The sequence below is a fragment of the Vanacampus margaritifer genome, chromosome 11 (assembly GCF_051991255.1).
Source record: "Vanacampus margaritifer isolate UIUO_Vmar chromosome 11, RoL_Vmar_1.0, whole genome shotgun sequence".
Classification (NCBI taxonomy): domain Eukaryota; kingdom Metazoa; phylum Chordata; class Actinopteri; order Syngnathiformes; family Syngnathidae; genus Vanacampus; species Vanacampus margaritifer.
In genome coordinates, this window is record NC_135442.1 from 20,409,404 (window position 1) to 20,430,982 (window position 21,579).

The 21,579-nt window shown below is 39.9% G+C and overlaps 1 protein-coding gene across 1 annotated transcript in view; it reads right to left on the reverse strand.

Annotated features, from left to right (window-relative positions):
* LOC144060353 (aryl hydrocarbon receptor-like) overlaps positions 1-21,360 on the reverse strand; it is a 49,861-nt gene extending 28,501 nt beyond the window's left edge. Inside the window, exons 1-2 of the mRNA XM_077579812.1 lie at positions 20,723-21,360; positions 18,768-18,955 (exon numbers count right to left, since the gene is read on the reverse strand). Coding sequence (XP_077435938.1) covers positions 18,768-18,955; positions 20,723-20,763 — 229 coding nt within the window. The 5' untranslated portion in view covers positions 20,764-21,360. The remainder of the gene's footprint in view (positions 1-18,767; positions 18,956-20,722) is intronic.
* Positions 21,361-21,579: the final 219 nt, after the last annotated feature.

The following is a 21,579-nucleotide window of genomic DNA, read 5'->3' on the forward strand; positions in this document are numbered from 1 at the left end:
TCTTACGGAATTCTGCTGTTTTGCGTCGTTATCCACCGTTGTGGGAGGGGAGGGGACGCAGCCGACTCCCAGCCAATCAAAGTGGCTTCCAGTTTATTCCCTTTAAATTCAGCGCAGAAATTCACTGTTGTCATATTTATCAATGGAATACAATGGCATGCATCACACGAGATCAGAATCTGTCTGGCAGCAATCAGTATGCATTTTTGTCAACTAATAAAGACGAGACAAAAATGTACTTCAATTAATAAAGACTGGACTAAAATTTATGGACATTTTAGTTCATCAACAAAGACGAGACGAAAATTATATGACATTGTAAAATATTGTCTCTGCTAATCTGTCACTGTGACACTGTCATGTGACACATAGTGACACCCCCTTCAAATCTGCAGCTAGTGAGTGCAACATGCACAAACACATGCCAAAAACAGAAAATGCTAGATTTAGATTTAGACTAAAAGTTGACTAAATAAAAACGGGATGAGGTTGACTAACTGATCAAATCTAACAAGTGTGATTGAGTCAACTAAAACAGCCTAAATTTAAACATGTCTAATAAAATTAACACTAGCCTGCACCTTGATCAAATCCACCAAAATCACATTACACCACCTGCGCCAAAATTTAGACATGCTTTTAGGTACCGTAGTCTGAAATCTAGTCTACTTATGGTCACCAAATTGCCAGATGTGCTGGGGGCGTACAATAGAAAACGCCGGAAAGCCTGTCGAGGCATAGCACGGTCTCCCAAATTCCCCAAAATGCTAAACCAATCTTGCCACGGCACAAATATAAAGATGCACCCATTTTTACGCCAAGCGCCTGTCCACTAATATAGGACCCTAATACTGGACGTGCCTTGCAAATGGCCTCCAATAAGCCCAGGGGGTGTACCCTGCCTAAAGTCAGCAATAGGGATTGACTCCCTACAACAAGTAAAATAAACTATGCTATTAATTTCACACATTATGGAACTTTGGGTGTATTGTGTGCTGCATGTGCTGCTACAAGTGTAATTCAACGACTAGGTAATGATGTGTTGCCTTCATGAGTGAAAATCCACTTACAGACATGGGAACAAAAAAAAAATCCTAATTAAAAAGCTAATTTCAATCTCTAAATATTCTATCATTGTCATTCAATGGTCTAATAGTATACCTATTAATATTCAAATGTGTTTTTTTTTGTCTTTTGTTTATTCCAGCATGTAGTAAATTTCAAGTATGTGGCGATGTGGTTAGTAGCTCAATACTTCTCTTAAAAGTGGGCCAGCATAAAGCCTCTTGAATGGCCAGAGGAAGACAAAGAGCAGATCTCGTTAGCAAGCTTCAGTGGGCAGAAGTGTACGCTATGAAAAATTTACATTCCCCACTGCCATAACATACATGTGGCATAATAGCTAGCTCTGCGGCAGTCACCCACGGGCGTTTCCAGTCAACTGCATGGAACATCTTGCCGTTCCCAAATGGGCTTATTTTAGCATAATAGGGTGCCATGAAAACAAAGAACATTCATGAAAAAGACCCGAGTGACCTGGTATGACACGACACTACATCGTGTCCTCACGACGTTTGTCTTTGCTTCGCTGCACCTCAAAAACGTACTACAAAAGAAGCTAGCTAAGCAATTAAAACGTGAAGGCGATCATTTAATTTGAAAGGGTTTGATTTTGAAGGGTCACACTTTATAGCATAGGTGTCAAACGGCGGTCCTTGGGGGCCGCAGTCCTGTAGGTTTTGGAGATTTCCCTCTTCCAACACAAGGTGATTCCAATCAGCAGGATCATTATCAGGCAGGCTTATGCAGAGCTTGCTGATGAGCTGATCATACAGTATATCAGCTGTGTTGGAGAACGGAAACATCCAAAACCTGCAGGACTGTGGCCCTCCAGGACCGGAGTTTGACACCTATGTTTTACAGTGTGTTATGGTCCTTTAAATTTTACCAAAGTTTAATTGTATGTCAACACAAGTCATTTTCATGTAACGCAAACAGACTTTTAAGTAATTTAGGAGCCTCTGCAAGCAGACTTTAGTCAAGATGTGTAATTCTGTACACTATTTCTTCATTAACATGTTACTAGTGGATACGTGACTTTTTAAGGCTACTGCATTTGTGCATGCTAACCATTAGCATACAAATGTATCTGAGCACCTTATTGCTGTCAGACAATGATCCTGATTGAAGAAAATGAAATGCGTCAAGATATTGATATCATCATTAATGTGCTTGAACGTCAAGGAAGACGTCATGAGCTTTGACGTATGCTCTGATGATTGATACATGAAAGTTGACAGATGAGCAGTGACCCTGAAAATTAGACATTTCGCCATACTTCATCTGCCTTCAGGAGCTTTTTGTAAATTCATTGCTTGTCCTTGATGATGTTGACTTTGCTTAAAATAGAAGTCTTATTTTTCTCAGACATAATTCAGACACTCTGTTTAAGGCAAACTCATGTTGTATTTTAAACATTTAAGGCATCAGATAATAGAAGCAGTAACTACAGCCACCCTGTAATAAATTTCAATCCAACCCAGTCAAATTAAAACATGCTTAATACAACAAAGTTGACCAACGTGCAATACACATAAGTGAGGTTGAAGTACAACAAAGAATAATTTTGATGCAGATCTATAAATACTTAAATATGTATTTTACTTTGCAACTTTGAAGTTATAGCCGAAAATCAATTAAACACATTTAAACCTAATGTAACATGTAAACAAAAATGTTAAAAACAAACCAGACAATTTTTCTTAAATATTGTTCACAAATGGGTCTAAATCGGTGTTAGTGAGAGCACTTCTTCTTTGCCGTGATATTCCACCCACCTTAAAGGTGTGGCATATCAAGATGCTGATTAGACAGCATGTATACTGCACAGGTGCACCTTAGGCTATTGTAGTCAAGACCACACCAACTGAGATCAAGACTTTATCGCGACTTTTGGCGGTCAAGACCGAGACAAGACCAAGACTGCCTATATCAAAGAAAAAACACAAAACGCAGAACAAATTGATCACTGTTAACTCTGAACGTTAGCAAAAAGTGATGGAGTGAGAGAAAGAGCTTATTTTCATTCATTGTCTTAGAATGTGGTGTTCTGATTTTAACTTTTTCAGTATAGTTAATTTAATGGTTACTTTGCCTGTCTTTATGCTTCCTCTCAATGTGCCGATAAAAGTTACATATTACATTCTGCATTCTATATTTCTCACTGATTATAGTAGTACAAGCCTGGTCTTGACTGGTCTCAATTTTAAAAAAAAAAAATCCAGAGTCCACCCTGTCAGAGACTGAGACAAGACCAAGTAAAAATGCGTTTGATTCCGAGATGAGACCGAGACTCTTAAAAAGTGTTCTTGAAACCAAGATAGGTCTCGAAACCTACACTAGGCTATTGTAGGGTGACCAAAAGTCCTATTTTCTTACGTCTTGTTCGGGCGTCCGTTTAAAAAAAAAAAAATCATGAAAATATCCGGTTGGTATTGCGTGAGTAAGAGGAGGTGAAGTACACTGTGTAACTGCGACTGGTACCACAATTTCAAGGCCGGGGCAAGTGTCAAATGGGAATATGCTCACCCTATTACTGTATCACATAGTACAATGCCACAGACGTCACAGGTTTTGAGGGAGCGTGCAATTGGCATGCTGACTGCAAAAATTTCCATCAGAGCAGTTGACTGAATTTAAACTTTATTTTTCTGCCTTGACATCCTCAATTTGACAGTACATTCAACCAGTCTCACAACCACGGAACACATCTTCACCTCCAAGATAGTCTGAGACCAGCCACCTGGATATGGGCTGAAAACCATCTCCATCAATAGGCTCTCTTAATCAATCATCTTTAAACCTTCTCAGGCAAGCTTATTTTCAGCTTCCTTAACAACATTGTAGATCGAGTGGTGCATGTTGGTGGGTATGGAATGAGCAAGCGTGTATTATGGACAATCAGTAGTTTTATTGATGGCATTTTGAATACACAATAAGATTCTGAGGACCATTGCTAATGATGATAATGTGCAACATTGTAAGGCCCTTTAAACAATTACTCGAACCTGAAAACATGGACCAACATTCCACAGGCCGTAATCAACAACCTGATCAATTTTTTGAATTGATGTGTTGTACTGCCCGAGTCACACCAGGTATTGACTGGTCTTCTGACCCCCCAAAACAATAATGTAATAATGATACAATATCAATACATAGAAGAGTGGAACTGGCAATGTGATGTAAACAGTTGTGATTGGGCTATGTCATTCCAACATACTGATAAAGTTGTTCGAAAGTAAAATGCAATGGTGGGCACTTTTACGTCTCTGCGTCGGCCCGTTGTTGACGGATGCCCACCTTTTCGGTGAAGTGCCTGCTTTTTCGGCGAGTGCTTTATGACGCAAGCCCTCGTACAAATACATAGAATGGAAGGACCATCTGTAGTGACCCGATTCGACGGACAAAAACCTGCTTCAGTCGGTGCTTAGTCCTTGTATTTTCTTTCGAGGCTTCACGTCATAAAGCACTTGCCAAAAAAGAAAACAACAGGCACTTGGTGGGCATTCATCAATGACAGAGAAACGGAAGTGCCCGCCTCCGTAAAATGTAGGCCAAATGCTAGTATTTTCCCATAATAGCAAAATGACATAATTGTGCATGGGCAAATCAATACCCTGTAATATTATGGGAAAACATTTTATGTTTTTAGCATTTACCCTACGTTTTACACTTACACTTAAATGACTTTGTAGTGCGTTCAAACGATGTAGCCCAGTCAAAAGTGTTGACTCCACATAGGAAGTTCCACACTTCCATAAATAATAACATGGCAAATGTAAAACATTTTATTCACATGGAAATCCATGTGTCTGCTTGAACCTAAAATTGGTACATTGCCTACGTACTGATGGATTTCACATGTATGTGGTTTGCAGAAATGTTTTTACAGTGACTATATTGTCATGGTCAAACACTGCCTTTGCTAAATATTAAGCAAAACAAAGTATTTTAAGGAATTGCTGCTAGCAAATGAGCATTATTGTTTTGGCAGAAAGGCCATCTTGGCTTTGGTCAAACAGCCTCCAGCGACGAGCTTAGTAACATGGCGTCACGCAGAGCCAGCGCCAACCTTGCTTAATCATTATTAAAATAAAAACATTAAGCAACGGCAAATATTTACCAAATATTTGACCATTTTCAATTTGTCCCATCATGCTATTTCCAACCAGATTAGCGGGGATGTTCTGGCCTTGTGCTGCTTCAATTCCCTCCCCAATCCCTACATGTCATCTTGGCGTCACTCCAGCATGCCACTTGATAACAAAAACATACAACACAGCCAAAGGAGACTTAGCAAAATCTTCTTTAGCTTTGGATGCGCAACAACAACAAGCTGCTGTTTTGGAATGAAGACAGCAACATTTTCACTTATTGGTCATTAAGGAAGTGTTTTTAGGTTCAGATAATGGATGGATGGATTCATTTGACATTAGCAAGATGGACACAATTTTGTTACGTAGCATTGGAGGGTGCGTTTAAACGCTGAAAGACGATACATAATGCAAACCCTGTACTGTTTGTGGAGAGTTAACTTGTTTGTTTATATCGCATTTTGCATGTTTCCACTGTCAGGTCACATGAGATAACAATAGCAGCGCTCTGAATCATGAAACGCTGCTATATTTGGACAGCATTAACCCGCCGTATTAAGCTTGATAAAGGCGGGGCGGCCATGAACAGTGACAGGGCCCATTTCAAAATGAGCCCCGCCCACACAGACCAAAACAATTGCGTATTGGACGGAAATAAAGTGGTGTTATCACAATACTTTCGACACTGCGGAATATGTTCAGAATCCAAGGAGCATTTCTCAGGTCAAAACAACCGAGAGTCATTCAGCGAATTATGGAAAATGATCCAAATCCAATGTCCCGAGACGCAACATGTAAGAATGTGTGCCAAAATTAAAAATAAATCTGTGAGTTCAGCAAAGTTGACTGCAATCGGCCGTGGCTGCAAGCCAGAGTTGAAAATGTAGGCCACAGGACAAAGTAGGCATCATTGTGCAGAAGTTTGCTGCTGTTTTATGCAAGAAACCCCAATGCTGATTTGTTTGAAATATCCAGACTTGCCTACCCGTATGTTGAATAATTATGTTTGCTGGTGATAACTATTATAAACAGTTTTGCAGTGTATGTACAATACAGAAATTCCAGTAGCCAGGAATTTTAGCAGTAAAAAAATGAAATGTTTGCATCTGCAACTGGAGCTACTAACTAACTGCCAGTTTCCCACAGAATCAACCTCAAAACTTAAAACCAGTGAATGATTCAGGTCCCAAATGCTTATCGGATCTCCTGACCATTACGAAACATTGCAGACCTCTTGGAGGTCGGCTGATTTGGGATTACTGGCTGTTCCCAGAGTCGAAACTAAACACGCTTAAGCTGCCTTCAGCTTCCATGCTGCTTAGACGCAGGGCTAATTGCAAGTAGCGTAGCATTGGGAGGGCTAGGCAGCATTTCAGCTGTCACACTGACATGGTCAGTACTGTAGAGTTACTTGTCACTAGCATTATGTTATTGGATGTGTCTGTAAGCGGTGTGAGGTGTGTGTAAATTTTCAAGAACCTGGTCAATATTTACAATCACAAATCCTTATGTGTGTGAATGTGGTAGACACCGAGCTCGGCCAATACTCAAAAGGATGGATTGTGATGTGAAATGATAAATAGCCAATCAGGATGTGACATCACGCTTGTACTGTTGCTAGACACAAATAGAGGAGCAGTATAAGTATAACCACTATATATTCCAGATATCTAGCTTCTTCTGTTTCTTCTTCTACTACTACTATTACTATTCTTTCTTCTTCTTTATTCTTTCCAAAAGTCTGTTATGCCCTGTGGCACCATGTTATTCCTCAGTGGTCAGTTTTAGGAATACGACAGACATCCAGATTGGGGACGGAGACTCACAATTGTCAGTAAAGATATCGTCGTATGTGGTGTGATGTGTTGATCATCTCGATTAGAACACACATTGTTATAACCTTAAGAACACACATGCCAATTTTTCCTTCCACATTTAAAATACAGTTAAGATCATAAAACTCGTTTTATGTACTGAAAAGTGTAATTTTGACTACTTAATGTAGTCTCAGTTTCTCAAGGCTTGCAATAGGCACTTTCGCTTTGCAGTTTGCGGGTCAAAATTTTGATTCTGCGCCTCACCCTCATTTAAGCACACTGAATAGCAAAACTGAAAATTATAGAGTTTGACTTTTTTTTCTTTCTTTTTTTTTTTTGACTTTTTTCCGAACTGTGGAGACCCAAAAAGCTTCACTGAGCTGGACACATACGTTATGGTTGCTGCAGTGCGCTTATGTCACCCACGCACAGGACCTCAATCGTCGAGGCAAACTCGGTGCTACTTGCGCCACATCCAGCTAGCTAGCAACAAATTTCACTGGCTACTTATGTCGCTAAACACGTTGCGGGCTCGCTCTTGAGTCAGTAAACATCATCACCACCATGGCAGCTAATAAGCTACACATCTGATATGTATTGTTCTCACAAACGGATCGAGAGGAAAAACAGAGAAGCCATGCTAATTGTTAAGCTAACATAAGTCTAGTCGCTAGTGCATTTAATTAGTTGATTAACACCCTAGCTGTTCATAATGGAAATTCCTGCAAGCCTCTGGCCAATAGTTTTCAAACTGGATTTGGTTTCGAATTTCCCGCCCTCTGTCTGTGGCTGTGAGGTCACGTGCGCATTGTGTGCGCGAAGAAGGGTGTATGCAGTTTCATTTTCCGGCCACAGGTGGCAGCAGCGATTTGAAATTCAATTTTCTTGTGTTTGTTCAATAGCTTTAAGTGTTTGGGGTGATCGATTCCAATTTTCACAGACATCTGGCTGGAACCGCGTGAAAGCTGAAAACATTCAACTTTGAACAACAATAAAATAAAACGTCTACTAAACATAACCGGCTTTGCTTGTACAAACCCAATTCCAAAAAAGTTAGGACACTATACAAATTGTGAATAAAAACTGAATGCAATTATATGGAAGTGCCAAATTTTAATACTGTATTTTATTCAGAATAGAACATAGAGAACAAGTCAAAAGTTTAAACTGAGAAAATGTATAATTTTAAAGGAAAACTATGTTGATTTTAAATTCTATGGTGTCAACAAATCTCAAAAAAGTTAGGACAAAGCCATTTTCACCACTGTGAGGCATCCCCTCTTCTTCTTACAACAATCTGCAAACGTCTGGGGATCGAGGAGACAAGTTTCTCAAGTTTAGAAATAAGAATGCTGTCCCATTCTTGTCTCTCTTAACTATTCAACTGTCTTGGGCTTTCTTTGTTGCACCTTCCCCTTTATGGTGTGCCAAATGTGCTCTACAAGTGAAAGAAGTGGACTGCAAGCTGGCCATTTCAATACCCGGACGGATCCTTTTCCTACGCAGCCATGATGTTGTAATTGGTGCTGCATGTGGTCTAGCATTATCGTGTTGAAAAATGCAAGAGCATATGTTGTTCTTGAATCCGAATATACCTTTCTGCATTGACGATGCCTTTCCAGATGTAGAAGCTGCCCATGCCACACGCACTCATGCAACCCTTTACGATCACAGATGCAGGCTTATAAGTGAGTGCTGATAACACTCATGGTTGTCCTTGTCCTCTTTAGTCAGTATGAGTTTTCCAGTTTTCCACAAAGAACTTCGAATCGTGATTCGTCCGACCACAAAACAGCTTTCCACTTTGCCACACTCCATTTTAAATAACCCCTGGCCCAGAGAAACGCCTGCACTTCTTGGTCTGCTTTAGAAATGGCTTCTTCTTTGTACTGTCGAAATTCATCTGGCAACGGTGGATTGTGTCCACGCACAATGTTTTCTGGAAGTATTGCTGAGCCCTTTCTGTGATTTCCCTTACAGTAAGCATTTCTGTTTGCGGTGCAGTGCCGTTTAAGGGCCCGAAGATCATGGGCATCCAGTATGATTTTTCGGCCTTGACCCTTACACACAGAGATTGTTCCAGATTCTCAGAATCTTTGGCTGATGTTATGCACTGTAGATGATGATTACTTCAACCTTTCTGCAATTTTTTGCTGGTAAACACCTTTCTGATATTTCTCTCCCTCTTTAGTGGTAACTGGTCTTCCAGCTGTTTTTTGTGTGTGTAATTGTGTAAGTGCAATTTTCCAGCCTCTTATTGCTACCTGTCCTAACTTTTTTTGTATGATTTGTGGGCACCATGAAATTTACAGTCAACATATTTTTCCCTTAAAATGATACATTTTCTCAGTTTATACTTTTTACCTGTCTTCTATGTTCTATTCTGAACAAAATATTGAAATTTGGCACTTTCACATGATTGCATTCAGTTTTTATTCACAATTTGTTTAGCGTCCCAACTTTTTGGGAATTGGGTTTGTAGACAAAAATATGCAATTTGTTGTTTTACACATTACGAATTTAAGAAATAGAAACCAATTGTTTATTCGTTATATTGTCATATTCTTATTGTAAATCCTTGCTTCAGGTCCCTGGTATAAATGTGCAAAAAAATAAATACATGAAATAAAATTGCTTCACAAAATTTGAAAGTTGCTCCTCACATGAAGTCATTGATTCTCAAAACTGTTCCGCCATTTTTTTTTCTTACCCTAGTAGTCTTTAATGTAAAAGCCATCTCTGCTCTGACAGGACTTGAGATGTTTCCCCTATTATCAAACAAATTCTGCTTTACTAATGAAATGTAAAAACTAGTGCTGTCAAAGTTAAAGCATTAACTAGTTAATAAATCACAAAAAAAATATCTCATTAATCATGCATTAATGCAGATTAATCACACTATTAATTCCGACCACATATTATCCCGTATCTTGACAGGCGATGTCTACGTTAAAGGAAGCACAGGTTCTGTTTGCACAATAAACATAACTACATGCATTAAAGTAAAGCATTTAATAAATATTTGTGTATGGCATTCAGAATATTTGTTCATGTCAAACTACTGGGGTCATTTTTTATTTTATTTTAAATTATGCATGTAATTAACTGATTAGAAAAAGAGGAGCATGAGTGCGCAGTGGATCAAAAAATGTTGAAGACGCCCTCTTAACATTAAATGTCAACACATAACAGGTACTTTTCAAATTTGGCGGACAAATTTTTTTGACAAAAAGCCTTTTTAATTAAGTGATTAATCGTGATTAATCAAAATTCTAAAATGTGATTAATCTGATTAAAAATGTAATCGTTTGACAGCTCTAGTAAAAACACATTCTCAATGTAAAGTTTGTTAGGACATTGAAAGTGTGTCTCAGCATGAAGTGCGTCCATGCATGCATACACACTGTGCTTGTGTGTTTGTGTGCTAATTATTCTAACAGTGTGAATGGCAGCGAGTAAATATAGAACGTTTCAACTCTTTCACCCCTCAAACATTGCAGAGTGAACACGCGATATACACGTACTACCCCCACTGCCCTCACACACATACACATGGATGCACGGAACACACATGAACAAGAACACGCAGTCACTAATGCAGGATAGTGGAGTGGGCACGCACACCCTGTGCTGCTTTTGTGTCTCCTGAGGTTTTCTCCATCACATGCTTGCATATTTCCTTATGGGTGTTGGGGGGGATTTTGTCACCGGTGATTAACAGGTTCTCCCTTTTGTTAGCCTGCATTCCTCGCAATGGCATATTATGAAGCTGGGAAGGTGGGGGAAGGACGCGCAGAAGGGCAGGATGGGGGTTGGTTATGAAGAGATGACCCACTGATGATTATGTAGCCCATATAGCCCTGCCGACAGGAAGACATGGGGGATGGTCGCTTTATACATGACATCAAAACAAACAAATGTCATGACATGTTAGGACTTTACAGCTTACGTAAGCAACCCTGCTGAGGGGAATGATCACAACGGCGGTGGCGAGCTATTCCACATACTCAAAAAAACATGGCTGCCACAGTATGGTTGCAGCTGTATGGCGAGGTATGGTGCTATGCTGCTACATCCACCTATCATTAGCCTAAAAATGCCAATTAAATTGATTAAAAAATATATACCAGTGGCTTTCTAAAAATTATGTTTTTCTTTATGCCTATGCAAATTTGCACACATCCAGGCCATGATGATCTGCAAAGGTACAATCCAGCGAACTCAATTTTTGTGTGTGTGTGAACTTGTTTTTTCTTGTTTTCTGAATGTTCACAGATGACTTGGGAAATGCTGCTAGGCTAATATGGATTTAAATGACATTAACCCAGGCCTGGTTTTCTTTAACTCGTTAAATATGCCGCTGACTAATCGTTGTTTGAAAATCTCCTCATGTCATTTTTTTTCATTTGGCCTCAATATTAAGTTCATGAGCATGCACTGTTTGTTGGAGATGTGCATAATTAATTGTCCATATCTATGGCTACCTCCATTGGGACTTACATAATGTGTGCACAGCACTATGTTTGTCGTCGCTCTATTAATGGAATGCATTCATAAGTAATATAATGCGCTACCTTATGGATACATATTAAATATTCATACCTTTATCTACCCAACTGCGGGGTTACGAAATGTTTAATCCATTTAGCCTTATTTTTTAGCCAGGTCAAAATCCCTCAATCCAATATAGATTATTTGATGTAATCAACCACTGGGTAATAAAATGTTTTGCCCAGTATGGGTTATTTGTATCTGGCATTGACTTAGAAGATGGGTTGTAATGCTTTGAATTACATCGACAGACTTCCATTCACTCAGTCAACTTAAATCTCCTCAGCTAGCCAGTCCAGGCTCCGTGATATGGCACACATTACAACTGGGAGAATTGCCAAGAATCCTCTTGGCAAGGTAAATTACCTGTAATGATTTTGTGAACAACATGGAAATAATTCACATCATCTGTGTTTTGTTACTTATTGAAGTAGTATCTTTTATCATCAAGGCTCGTTGGTAAATTGGACTAATGTAGCTAGCCATTTAGCCATTATCATTGAAACACACACTGATACAGATATTCTGTTTGTTAGCTTGTTTTTCTTGGCCATTCACTGACAGAATTAATGAAACGTGTCTGTTGTCATGTTAGTTTTGAGCTTGTCAGCGAGGAAGCTAGCTGGTTTGGATTGTTAATTTAATGGCTAATTTGCCAGCTAGTCATCTTGCTAGATAGTCAAGTAATTAGTTTAAGGACAATTCCAGGCAAATACAACCTGGGAACAGAGTTTTCTAACATAAAGTTAGCACAATTTACATGTATGTGTAACCGATGCCAGCTTGCACTGTGTGAATCTATGTTAGTAAAACCTTACATAATTATCACCAGTTGTTTCCTATAAATTCATTAGGCCTGCCACAAATTGATGTCGACACCACCTGTGCACCCTTGCTGTGGTTTTTAGGTTTTATTTTAGTTGGATACAGAAAAGACATACGCAAGAATTTCATTTCAATTAAAAAATGATTTTAGTTCATCTGCAATGCATGTATTAGCATTTGTGGGAAAATCCTCATCTGGTAATAATGTGATTTAGTCAATCAGAATATCTTGAAATTCAGCAACTGTTATTGTTTTCTGCCAGTGGTAAAGTCTTCATTCTCAATAATGGTATTAATATCGCAGCGGCACGTAGGACATCGTCTCAAGTAGGCACGTAATATAATATAACATGCATCAGGAAGAATGGCAGTTATGCCGTGGTGGTCATGTGACCACGGGTTTAAGAGAAGGAGGGGGTGACAGGGTTACTTCTGAGAAAGCTAGGAAAGCCCTTATTGGCTTACTTGTGTCATCCTGGATCTCATCAGGACCTTGGCGGTGGAGCAACACAACCAGAAACAGAAGTACCGATACACATTGTCTAATTGTGTTGTGTAAAAAGATTTGGCAAACACATACAGGTCACAAATCTACCACCGCTGACTCTGCATGTTGTAAATATCCCAAATGAAAAGCAGCCCAAACCAGATTAACTTCAACCAGACCAAAAATATCAGGTAGTAGTCAGGAACAATTTCTATGCTAACGGCAAACCTTGACAAGCAAGCCATCTGTCACATTGGATAATGCCACACATTAGTCAGCAAAATGGATTTTATAATTCTTCAGTCTTTGTTTCGCTTTAATCCTAATCTGTCAGCCATATCACACTCGCCGGGAAGACCATAAACAACATAAAGAGCGGACTTTGTACAAATAATTGATCCATCAAAGCCAAACTGTTTAGAATATCTTCTCACTCACATCTAAGGCCTAAAAAGTGACTAGATAAGGGAATATAATCAGATAATATTCATCCCACCAGGGGAGCATTATATTTTTATAGCAGCAAAGTGGAATGACGTTAACCCTCACCAGGAGAGTGACAACTACAGAAAAAATGTATCTGGTTCAACAATACCTGGGATGGTATGAGGTAGTAACCTGGCAAAAGTCAGATTGATAATGTGAATCACTCAAAGGAGTGCTCCACAATATCAATCTGGCACTGCTCCACGGTGATTTTCTGAGGAAAGGCGGGACAGCCGATTGGGTGACCAATCACGGCAACGGATGAAAACGTCATCGCCGGTGTCGTCGTAAATTTAAAGAAACAAAAAAAAAAACACTAACATCTTTACCAGATAAAAATGCAGCAAGTGCCTCTTGTTGTTCTTCTTTAAAAAAGGAAAATCTGGATAATACTGCGAGAACAAAATTAATTGCAGCGTTGATGCATTTGTCCACCGGTGTCACCATGTTTGGTTTCTTTGTTTACCCTGGCCTATGCGTTTCTTGTTTTAATCACTGCCGCATTATTTCGTCCCCAAAAACAGTGTTGCTGTGTGATTGGTCATACACCAGTGGTTCAGCTCAAAGAAAATCATGGGGCTCGTTCTGGTCAAAACTGAACTAAAATACTGGGGGGATCGTGTGTTGGTTGTGTTTACCTTGGGTCCCAAATGATAGCGACGGCCCTGTGCTGAGCCAGTGATATCGGCAGTCGGATGACATACCCAAAGTGTGATGAGCAGCTCGTGTATGGATGAATAAGGAAGGCAGCTAGTAACCGCAAAAACTATTGTGAATTGCAAAACACATTGACCTTCGACACATCATACGTACGTCACAGTAATATGCTTCTGTCCAGTGCAAAAACAAGCTCACACATGAGTGGGGCTCACTTCCCTGAATGAATGAGCACGGGAATATATTTTTCTATCTATGTCAGCAATGTTGAGTGACAGGCAAAATAAATTAAATGAAATGCCCTTGACAAAAGGTACAATTAACTTGTTTGTATCCATCTGCTGTCATTCATCCAACAGATTAAGTCATAGCTCCCTGCAAACCGACCTCTGCCGGTGGGCTTAACGTTCAGATGCCTTCAAGAGAGACAAAATTGGTACGCTAGTCTTGCGGTCAATTCTGGCACTCAAGACAGGTGTCTGGTATTTGCCAGTTTACCAGTATTTTTAAGTTGTGACAGGCATCCCAGAAGCAGGAGTGCATAAACAAGCATTAAAATAGTATGAAAGGAGCACCGAAAAAGGTATCTGTCAACCAGCGCAACCATGTGCACCGCAATCTTGGATAACATTAGCGCTACAGTACACAGCTGTGTCTCATTCATAAATGACAAAATACCAATGAACTAACAATACACAATTGAACTGCACTGAACTGTATACATACATATCACTGAAGTGATATGTATGTATACAGTATACTGTACAGTGTTCCCTCACTTTTGGTGGGTGATCGGTTCCACGCTCACCTGTGAAAAGTAGTGGCCGTTACAAAAATAAATAAATAAATTTGTTTTTTGTTTGTTTTTTGAGGGTGAGTTACGCATGTACTGAGCCATAACGAACCCACCACGCAGTTCTCACTCTTCTAAACGCTTGTTAACTTGTTAAAAAAAAATAGCTGTCCTATACAATACACTATTTGCGGTGCCTTTAAGGCTTCCTCAATATTAATAAGTTCATGGCTTTGAATAATAAGGTTAAACATATTTATTTTTCATTAAAAAAAGGTTTACTCATTTTTGGATTTATTTATGTTTAAAGGAGAACTATTATCGTAAACGACTCCTGGTTTCCGATGACATAATTCCGGTTTCCACCGACGTACTTCCGCTTTGCGAGCGAAACATGTCTGCCTTCACCTAGCAGTTATGGAAATGCTATCCACTGCCATCCATGTTGAATTATCAGGCAGGGATGCCATTAGTTTTGTTTTATTACACTGTATGCATATGAGTGTGAATATTAATGCTTATTTTTGTCAAAATGTTGTTATATAAATAACTTGATGCACTTTCGTTTGCAATGGCGCTACAGCGTATGTACAAGCGATTGACTTATTATGTTATGGCCCCAAATAAAAATCCACGATACAGTGAATCCACAAGTGAACTGTGAAGTAGTGAGGGACCACTGTAGCCTATATAGTTTTGTGTGGTGTGTATTAATAAGAGATCTGGGGTCTATTTCAAAAAGCAGGTTTAGTGAGAACTTTGGGTCAAGAAACCCTGAAATGTGGGAAACTCTGCATTTTCCATTTCAGAAAAGGAGGTAACTGAACCCGGAGAAAAAGAGGCGTAAATACGCCTATAGTCTATAATGTAAAGTCCACATTTGTCACAAACATGGCATGTCCTTTTGACAATGACTCTATTGATGAAGGTGCCGCATTATTGCGCAGGGAATTAAATATTCGTCGTGAGATTGTTATCAGGCTGCGCATAGATATGCTGGCATTTCCTTTTTGAGCGGTACTGTTTCACATCACAGTCCATCACCTACATAACTTAATCTGTCCATCTGCAACATTACCAACGCCGTAGTCATGCACTCACATCACAGCATACATTGTGTGTTGCGCGCCGTTTTTTCTTAATAACCGTTTGAATAATGTTTTTATATTTCATCTTAAGTCAAGTGCGCTTCTCCCCCGCAGGATTGCACCTACATGAAATGAATTAATGAGTTACCATTCAACAGGTTTCCCTTGTAATATTATTGTGATTGCAAAGGACTACATTTAAATGTACGCATTGACCCGACACGCGAGCAGCAACGTTCTCCCACGCCGCCTTCCTCTATGGGGAGCCGCTGCGGCGTTGCACTTTTTTTCAAAAGACATGTTCAAATTCGCCATCTGATCGCATTGACATTTTCAGTTGAGAGCGGTAAAAAACAAACAAACACGAAAGCAGAGGCGCTTCCCCGTTGCCATGGTGACTTGACGAATCGAGGCTCCATTGATGTGGACTTTTTAGTGTAGAGGCAACACCTGGTGAAACAACTCTGCGTTGATATAACTACCTCAAATCAGCTGTCCTGGAACCGAAAACGCAGAGTTTTCTATCTCAGGGCATGTCAACTCGCTGTTCAGGGTTAGTCTTGGTGTTTATTGAGCATGCTTTGTGAAATGGACCTCTGTTGTAAAGTCTTGCTTTTGAAATAGTGTAACAGTTTCCGATTTAAACGGCAGCTTGCTGCTGCTGCTGCTGCTACTGATGATGATGATGATGATGATGATGATGATGATGATGCTTGAGCTGGGTTCATCCTAGGTTGCGTTGTACGCTTTAATGCGTTAACCCCCCTGCCTCCATCCCCCACCAAACACCCCAGCTTTTCCTTCTTGAGCCTGGTCGAGAAGCGCCAGTCCATTATAGCTCCTGACAACAAACAAAATGGCCGACAGGCTGGATAATGCCAGCTTAACTGCTGAGGCTTTGTTCAAAACCGCGTAGGATACATACAGAAGAATTGCCATCTTTACTGTTTTCAAAACAACATGCATATTTTCAAGCGTTTCGATGTTTTTACAACAACAGCGATTGCAAAAGACCCAGCAGATGAGGCGAAGCCACCGCCCCCTCCTCCTCCTCGGAGTGTCTGCACTGGGATGCCTCTGACAAGCGAGATTTAGTGTGTTTACATACAACAAATTATGGCTGACCGCAAAGGCAGCCCAAAGCGACGAAGCCCTCAAGTGGAGCTGTTTGCTTAACGAAAGCGCCCTTGAGCTCGTTAATTACTTAGCAAGCGTGTACAGGAAGTAGGCTAATGTATTTAGACAAGAGGACTCGTCTACGTGTCTAATAAGATATTGTGACCTATCGCTACGGAAAAACCCATAATCAATAATTCAGTCAGACGAGGCTGAAAATGTCCATATGTTGATGGAGGGGAAACCTAAAGAAGCTCATGAAAAATTAAAAATGAAGACCCTGGTTTCTGTTCAGAGGATTTTCAAACCCAACGCCCAACGTAGACATGCACTCGAGTCCGTATCGAAGGATCCTCCATCCTGCCCCAAACAGCCGTCTCCTTAAACAAACATTGCTCTGCCTCCATTTCATAAATTCTTTAAACGTCAAAAGTTCCTGTGAATTATTCATCCGTCCAGAGCAGCTGACGGCCGCATTGCAGCTTTTCTCCCCGGAAGATCATCGCCTGAAATAACGGCGCCTTCTCCGCCTTTGCGATTGGTAGACCAGAGAGCGTACGTACTTGTCGGTTAGCGTGCGATTCGCACGCGCTCGCCGACTTTTAATGGCCACTCTTCATCCTCACCCTCAAATCGCTTGACGTCACCGCCGCGCGTAGACATGCTGTCTCAATCAAATATTGATGGCTACTTTGCCCCCCCGCCCCCCACGATGAAATCAGCGGAATAAGGCGGTGGCTGCTCGCCCTAGTCATCACAACAACTCCGATCAACTGGAAGATGTTGGCCAACAAACACATCCAACATCAAAGCAAAAAAACAAAGCAAACTAGACAAAGTGCAATTTCTAGAGAAATTGCGCGGGAATGCTGAAAATGCTGAACTGCAATAATTATCAGTTGTATGTATGGAAGTGGGCATGGAAAGTGGGGCTTAGAAAAATTTCAATGTCTGTCCCATTGGAAATGAATGGGGAAAAGTTGATATTTAACGTTAAATTGTGCACGTTGTGTAAGTAATGTGGAATCAGACGATATATACCCCGGGAGGCATGAATTTTTGAAGCAAGTTGAAATTCGAATGGTGTAAATGAGAAGTATTATGTATGAGTTGTTACACGGCAAAAAAATGTGGAGAATAAAATGTTCCTGATATAACTAGACAAAGTGCAATTTCTGCAGAAATACGATTGTTTATCTCATTTATTTGGTATCTTGCCTAGCCGAGCTTGAGCAGAATCAGAGGTAACAATTCCATAGTTAACGCGAACAATCACAATTATCTCACAATTCCTATGCAAATGGCCTCGTTAGCATTCTGTTTTGATTTCTATTGCAACCCATTTAGCTAGCAAGCTAGCAGAGCGTAACTGACATTTCCTATTAGATGGTTGCTGCAAAGTAGCACCAGTTTTGCCATCTTCTTGTCTGCATTCTGTTTTGACTTCTCTTTCAACCCACTCAGGCAAGAGGCCAACTTTTGTGCTTAGCTGGTTGTTGCCAAGTAGCAAATGGTCTCCAATTGTCTTGCTATCTTCGTGTATACATAATTTTAATTGTTTTCGCAACCCTTTAAGGAGTACACTAAAAAGCATTACAAAATCTTCTTGATTACTTTCTTTCGGTTTCTATTGCAACCCTTTTACAGTAAACTAGTTGGGCCTAAGTACTTTTGCCATCTGCTATCCTGTTTTCGTGCACTTTCGTTTTCAAAATGTATGGAAATACTTCAAGGCAGAAAACACGGTTGATTCAGATACAGACATTGTCGCATTGTTGTGACGGAACGTACCAGAGAAGAAGTTCTTGGCTCGCAGGTAGCTGACACTTAACCGCAGGATGGAAAGTTTGTCCAGGCTGGCTGTGACCTCCTCAGGAAATGGCAGAAGGCTTGCCAACCTCTCCAGTTCCCCATTGAGGCGATCCCGGTGCCGCTTGGACGGATTGGACTTTGCCCCCTCGTTGGGTGGCTGTTTCACCCTACCAGATGGGACGAAACTATTTTTAATTATAGTAGCACACTTGCTTTTTCGTTGATGTTATAATGTGTATTACATTTCAGTACTCAATGCAAAAATTGTTGCTTTGACTTTGAGTAGACATCCCTTAATAGAAAGGTATTTTTAGCGCTTATAATTTGAATAAATATTGCCCGCTAATTAACATATAATAATTTCTCATACCATACTGGGAACGTTACACACTGCAAATAACAAAATGGCCATCAATGGGTAATTGTGGTTGTAATTTGCATCATACTGAGAGTTGGTTTTGATATTTTGGTTATTGTTTGCTTTTGGAGACAAAATATAAAGTTCACCAAAACAATATGTCAATATGACTTTCCACAACAAGCAATTGAACACAAATGTAACACATTGATGAAATTACAAATGTATGGTAGTAGACGACTGCAATTTATGCCCTGCATCCACCAATCCATACCATTCAAAGGTGAGCATAATTGCTATACTGTATTTGTAATTTAGTATTGGATGAATGTTTTCAATTGGGCCTTTTTTTATCATATATTCCTTTAAAATAATAAAAAATCAAATACTGTTCAACAAAAATATTTAGATGGCACATTCAATGAAACATCGTGCTGCATAATTGATTAAATAAAAGAACAGATATTGTCCCTTAAAAACGTGAAGATTTTTTTTCTTCCTTTCAAATAAAAATGTTCTTTTTTCATTTTTATCAGTGACCATGAGATGTGTTTAGACTGCATGTGTGATGGATGTCAGCATACTTGGCCTGCTCTGCGCTGCTGGCCTTTATCTTCATGCTTGTTTTATTTGTTTTCAACTGACATGTCATGTCGCATATGCTCACTAAAGTAGATGTATTCAACAGCCGAGAACGTTTCCAAAAAAAGAAAAACACACGCAACGCTGCATTCACCAATTAAATTGTAGACGTGAATATGGACGACTTCCCCTTTTGGGCGTTTTTTTCTTTCTTTTTTAAAATCAGGTTTGTTTCATTTTTGTTAGGAATTTCCACTTTTAAAATACCCATGGATTATGGTTAAACTCGCTGGCTACTATATGGTCATGAATTGTGTGTGCATCATCCATTATTACTATTTTTATTTATATTTATTTATTTATTTGTATTAATAGAAAATGCTGCAGGGAAAAACAAAATCTGCAAGCCATTTATATATTTAACTTTACTTTAAAACGCATGTATTGTTTTAGTGTTAGGCTGTATAAAATATCGTGCGTGTTTTTTCAATAATTTAAATAATTATAATCTCAAAAGGGCGTATGGAAACACTTCCGACCGAACGAATTTAAGGATACTGAATAAAGCAATCTAAAAAGTAAAATGTACATTGTTCGTTTCCATGTACTGGAAGCCATGTGTTAAAATTGTGCGTGGATTTATTTTTTCCTTGCATGTTTGTTTTGAAGGTCAAAATCCGGCCTTGGAAATGGCAGGCCTGCAATATAATCCTCTTGCATGCAAGCAGCCCGGTGTACAACATTGACTGTAAAGCTCGTGTAAACAAACAACACTTTCGATATAAATTGAAAGATATATTATACAGTATGTTGTTAGTGTTTTTTTTTTTTTTTTTTAAGTTAGAAAATTGCATATTTGAAATGTGTGAAATTGCATATCGGTCACTATTCGATATTTTTCTGTTACCAAAAATATTTTCCACTAGTATTTTAATTAATGTAGCAGTACATATAATTAGGAAAAAAAACTAATAAAATTGAACTAATTACTTACGCTCTCTGTACCGGTTTTCTCCTCTTGCGTCCTGCATACATGGCGCTGATGCTTATGTAAGCCTGATGAGCCGCAAACACTCTGCGCCTCTTTCTTGCGCTACATGGACGACCAGCGAAAATATTTATTCCAACGAATCAACGCTATAAAAACATTTCATATTAAGATAAAAACAAAAAAGGATCGAAGAAAACCGCAGGCGTGGCTGTTGGAGAGCTCCCAACTGGACGGATTTCCCCTCTTTTAAAATGCAGAAAAATGGTCCAGAAAGGTCAGGATAATCCACAATAGTTGTTCCATTTGGATAGATGCACTTGTTCCAGCACGCACGCTCAATTTGTCACGTCCACGCTCGGCCGTATCTGTCACAAAAGATGCGCTAGGTACACGCACGCGCGCCGCATCCTAGTTAAAGATGGCGAAAACAAACAAAAACTTAACATCTCAAAAAACTAGAACCAAATATGAAAACATCGTTATAAGCAAAGATGAGTGCTGTGCTGCTGCAAAATTAGCGGCCCGGATGCAAGCTGCAGTGGAGGCAAGGGGGAGGGGGCGGTCGGGAGGTCCGCGGGGGCGCGCATTCCACCAGCGGGTACGCCCAGCACAGATTGACGACGTGCGCGCGATCTCGCTTGCTAACTGGGAAACTATAAATGCCCGCACGCGCGCATGAGGGAGAATCTCCTGGAAACATGGGCCGTGTGCGTGCACGTGAGCGCGCACCCGAGCGACCCTGCAGGACCAATGAGCGCGAAGCACGAGCGATGAAGGTTTTATATGTGAATATGGGTCAGGGGTGAGACTCTAACGACATGACATGTCCTCACTTGATTGTAACTTTCTGTTAATAATTC